At 34.9% G+C, this 5,256-nt stretch overlaps 1 protein-coding gene and 1 pseudogene across 1 annotated transcript in view; both read right to left on the bottom strand.

Annotated features, from left to right (window-relative positions):
- Positions 1-3,001: 3,001 nt before the first annotated feature.
- On the bottom strand, positions 3,002-3,982 carry LOC125850973 (uncharacterized; annotated as a pseudogene).
- Positions 3,983-3,998: 16 nt separating this feature from the next.
- LOC125850971 (ATP-dependent 6-phosphofructokinase 3-like) overlaps positions 3,999-5,256 on the bottom strand; it is a 3,726-nt gene continuing 2,468 nt past the window's right edge. The window contains exon 2 of the mRNA XM_049530787.1: positions 3,999-4,165. Within this exon, the coding sequence (XP_049386744.1) occupies positions 3,999-4,165 (167 nt within the window). The remainder of the gene's footprint in view (positions 4,166-5,256) is intronic.

Genomic DNA, 5,256 nt, shown 5'->3' with positions numbered 1-5,256 from the left:
CAAGCAACTTCACCAAAGCCAATTCCAAATTCCAATTCAGTTTATGCAGAAGCTGCATATTTGATAGGACATAGGAGATTGCGTTCATTCTGTGATTTTCTAGTTAGGGTTTTTTTTTTTTTTTAAAGGAAAAGAGTCAAAAATACTTTTTTACTATGTGATGCTCAATATGCTTCTTCTGTTTATATTTTGGTCCAAAAAATGTCCTTTTATTACTCTGGTCAAAAAAATATCTTATTGGTATTATTTAATTAGTCAAAAATACCACATGATATTTTCAAAATTAAAAAACTCAATTTCATAACTTTATTTCCTCATTTGTTAGGAGACAAATATATACTAATGTCTTACAATTTAGATGGGTTTATTTGTTTTTCAATGTAATGCTATGCTTCTTTGTAGTTAACTATGAAATTTTAAGGAAAAATTGCATAACTACCCCCAATCTATGCCCGAAATCTCAGAGACTAGGGCTGGGCAGAAACACCAAAAAACTGAAATATTGAACCGAACCGAACTATTTCGATTTTTGGTTCGGTATTCGGTGTATGTTTTTGTATTTTTCGGTATTTTGGTTCGGTTTTCAATATGTAATTTTTGTGTTATTCGATATTTCGGTTTATCGAAATATATTATATTAAATAATAAATATTATAATTTTAATTAAATTAGGTCAAAACTCTTACTACAGTAGTACACCTTTTGGTCTTTTCAATTTTTTTACTTTTCTAACTTTCTGAATTCTAACAGCAGCCGCACAATTCTTAAGTTCTATCACTATGCACGTCGCACAGTTCCACTTCCGACTTCCGTCGTCTTTCCCACTTTGGCACAGTTCCACTTCCGGCGACTTGAGTCAACCAGCAGCAACCGCCAGTCCCGTCGACCAGCAGCACGCACAGCAGTAGCAGCCGCCAGCCACCAGTCCCAGTCGACCAGCAGGGCGCAGGCAGCAGCACGCACAGCAGACGACCTCTCCGCGCAGCAGCCGACGACCGGCAGGCGACAACCATCAGTTTTCAAGTATTTTTTTCTTATAAATATATAAAAATAATTTTAAGTTTTTGACCTGCATTTAGTCAATTACCGGAGAATATTTAGCATTTGGATTTTGGTCTATCCATTAAAATAAACTAATAAAGACTTCAAATTCTTATATTTTTATTTTTATATTTAAACCGAACTAACAAAAACTTAACCGAAATAACATAAACTGAATCGAACCGAATTATTTCGGTTCGGTGTTCGGTACACGTTATACAAGAACCAAAAACAAAAAAAAATCAAAACCGAACCGAAATATCGAATGCCCAACCCTATCAGAGACACACTTATACTATACTAAGGTCCTGTTACCCCCTAAACTTATTTTATAAATAATTCTCTACCCCTTTTCGGCCTACGTGACACTATCCTTGAAAAATTGTCAACACGCGCTGGCCCCACAAGATAGTGCCACGTAGGCTGAAAAGGGGTAGAAAATTATTTATAAAATAAGTTCAGGGGGTAATAGGACCTTAGTATAGTATAAGTATGTCTCTGAGATTTCGGGCATAGGTTGGGGAGTACTTATGCATTTTCCCAAATTTTAACGGAATAATGATTGTTTTGTATGTGTTCAAATATCTGTGTGCTTGAATTCATATGAAAAAAACAACTATTATTTCAAGAGGTGAAAAGTTAACAAGAAATTAGAGAATTTAGTAGCTAAAATCAATTATAGTGACCAGATTTGTTATCGACATAAAGGATTTTAACGACCAGAATAATAATCTACAAACGATTGATCACTAAAAATGGAAATTTAGATTGTCCCTAAAAAATCTCTAAACAACCAAATCCAATCGTCAACTCTTAACTTCAAAACTTTTTATTGATTATGCATTAGTTCATTCCCTCTCTTCCAAATTAAAAAAATTCCAACTCGAATTCCATTAGACTACGATCTCTGGTCTGACTACAACTCCTTAGTCAATCGCTGCTTTAGTTTTGCTGTTGAGAGGAAAGTGGAAAATGTTGTATTGTGGTCATACTATGACAAGATCTCATTTCCTGAATCTCTCTACATATGTTCATCCTTGATATCTTTAGATGTTCAATATTGCCCATTTGATATTCCAACGGTTACTATCGTGGAACTCTCTAAAGAGCATGAAGTTGGGGATTATGGTGTTAGACGATAACCAAATTGTGAAAATATTGCCAGGTTTCCTGCATTGGAAACTTGAAACATTATTGGTTTGATTGGCGGGAAGATGGAGAGTCTTGTAGATGTATCCTCCGTTGAAAGCACCAAGCTTACTTGATTGACATTCAATGGTAATAGTAGAATTTTTTACAAAGTAATATCTGGTAAAATGTCCAATTTGCCTCTTACTTTGCTAAAATTTAACACCAAAACTCACACCCGATGTCGCTTTAAGAAACTGAATGGTAATGGACCCATTACACGTTGTAGAATGTTAGGCTAATGAACAGTCCGGCAAGAAAATGTAGCTAGGCTATTTATATATACTAGCAAAGCTTAATGCAAAATTTTCAAATAGTCTGTATCAAGGATTAAAAACTAGGAAGTTGTAACCTTAAATCGACAGAAATATACTTCGACTCCAATGACAATTTTGCAAAGTTCATTAAAATCCTGTTCAGCAAAACAAGTCAGTAGCTCTATTGCAACAAAGGTAAAACAGAAACTATTTCTCAAAACCCCTTATCGTCATCTAAATTTTGCCTGAATAATGGATATTTCAGACGAATCAAACAAAGAGATCTAACCATACATTCTTATATGACTTAAATATAATGATTCATCAGAACTGAAAGCTTCAAGCATATTGAGAAACTAAGACATCATAACATTTGGTATGCCATAAGATAAGTAATTAGTTGCATAGACAAGTTAAAGTTTCATGATTGCATGAGTATCCACCAAAAACTCAATATAAGGCGACATCTCGTGTATCCTAAGATAGAAAACTACTTGCAGTCTAACCATCACAAGCTCACTACTAGTAGATAATCACACAATTCGTAGAGGATCTTGGGCAACATAACAATTTCTCAGCCAATTGAGATAAAAATGTGGACACACAGTTGGTTGAACATATCTTGCACATTATTCCCTTTGATATCACGAACTTCTCCAAAATTGTTGCATTCTTTAACAGAAATTCTGAAAGTTTCAAAAGCTTGTCAAAGCCCTGTTTGAAATGATCCTTAAAGCACCGCTCTCCTGGGGAGTTGATAATCTTAACATTCTTGAGGTTGGGAAACCCAAACTTTAAAATCCACTTTTGCAATCAATATCATCTCCTTTGACCAAATCTGATAACTCTAAGTGGCAGTGGGTATCTTCAAGCTGGAGAAAGAGAATATAATCAGGACTAAATTCAGGTTAGCCTCATGGATATTGCACAAAAGTGGGGAAAAAATGATTTCAGAACCAACAAATCTTAATGGTACTTTTTAAACAGATTATGATGATTGTTCCTATCTTAAAGATTTATGGCCTACGTAACCCAAGCAAAGAGTGGATGGCACCCAACCCTTCCCGTTTCAGACCTCATTTGCCTCAAAGAAAGCAACAACACCTACCAATTAACGTTAAGCTTTGCAGTGACAAAAGAAAAATTCTCAGGAGGGGTGGTTAAACTCATAAAATGAATGGATTTAAAAGAAGAGAGGAAGTTACAGATTTTGTAGATATATCTGTGTCATGTCCCTCTATGTCTAGTGCCTCCGTATATATATTTATGTTGAGTGTCTCTACATGACTTGATGCTCGCAGAAGACCAGCTACTCCATACAAATTAAACCTCTTCACATGCAACTCCAGCGTCAGATATTTGCATTTCATTTCTGGAAGTACAGTCCCTTTGAACAGCAACATGCACAGAACCTGTTGCAATAATCCCAATGAAACTAGTAATATAAAGAATGGAGAAAGCAATAAGTACAAAAACAAAGTACTCCATGGCAACATAAGTGATGTGACAAATCTATTGAATTTCTTTAACAGTATATGCAACACGAAAGTAATCAGCAGACATCTTTATACAAGAAAATGTGGGTAACATACAAGAAATAAAGTCAAATACAATAATAACAAAAATTGGCACAGCAAAACAATTTGCTTCAAACCTATGAGCTAAGCCAGTTCCATCTCCTGCAAGGGAGCTCAAAGCATTGGATGAGTTATCTGAGCCTCAAGCAAAACTTATTTGGATTGGATCATCATCTCGGTGTGGTTTTACGTTAGTCTCAACTCATATTCACCAGCCATGGTAATAGACCGCACCCAAGGAAGAGCCTGATATCCACTTTTTTCGACTATCTTCAAGTAGAGAACCTAATCATCTAAACACTTTAAGCAACAATCGCCACAGAAGAATCCGTGTTTGATATGACAAGAAAAATACCCGACATTCGAAAGTTGACAAAAAAAAACACAAAAAATGCCACAAGTTTCTGCAACTAATCCAGTTGAGTTTGTGAAATTTGTGCAAAGGTTAATTCTCAACTGTCTGCTAAAAAAACCCAAGGAAAAGTACGATAAAAACAAACCTCTGTGAACCAAGTTCCAATTGTTAACTCCTTTACATTATGGAACATTAGAAGGTAACAGTGGGCGAGCGACCTAAAGAATTGATGATAGCCACTACAACTGTCTTCCTCAGGATCAACATGTAGACCATAATCATCGTTGATGTCTTTGATATGTTAAGATTTGTGAAAGAGAAGATTGTATTGAATGAATAAAACTGTTACAAGCTATTCTATTTATACAGAAAAGGATTAGTGAATATAATACTGACAATTCCTAACTAACTAACTGATGACTCATAGTCTGTTAATTTATTCTAACCAACTTCTAACTAACTAAAAGTTGTACATTTAACTCGTTCCTCAACATCCTCCCTCAAGCTAGGAGTATGAAACACATTCTTCATTCCTAGCTTGGTAAGCAAATATGTGTGTTGTAGATGAGTGAGTCCTTTGGTGAACAAATCTGCAGGTTGTTCTGTGGTTTATAAGTTATAACCCAGGAAATGATCTCAATGACACGAGGTATACAGTATTCAATATTCTTTTTAGTAATACAAATTTCTACAATGACACATTAATATACTACATTTACACGAGTTATTCCTTGAGCAGAAGATTGTTGTTATAATATAATAATTTAAAAATGATCGAAGGGGAGCTAGGAACTTCTTAAATTCAAAAGGAGTTTTAAGTTTCTTTTTTTTTTTTTTT

Source organism: Solanum stenotomum, unplaced genomic scaffold, assembly GCF_019186545.1.
Source record: "Solanum stenotomum isolate F172 unplaced genomic scaffold, ASM1918654v1 scaffold21269, whole genome shotgun sequence".
Classification (NCBI taxonomy): Eukaryota; Viridiplantae; Streptophyta; class Magnoliopsida; order Solanales; family Solanaceae; genus Solanum; species Solanum stenotomum.
This window is presented reverse-complemented; position numbering and strand designations above follow the sequence as displayed.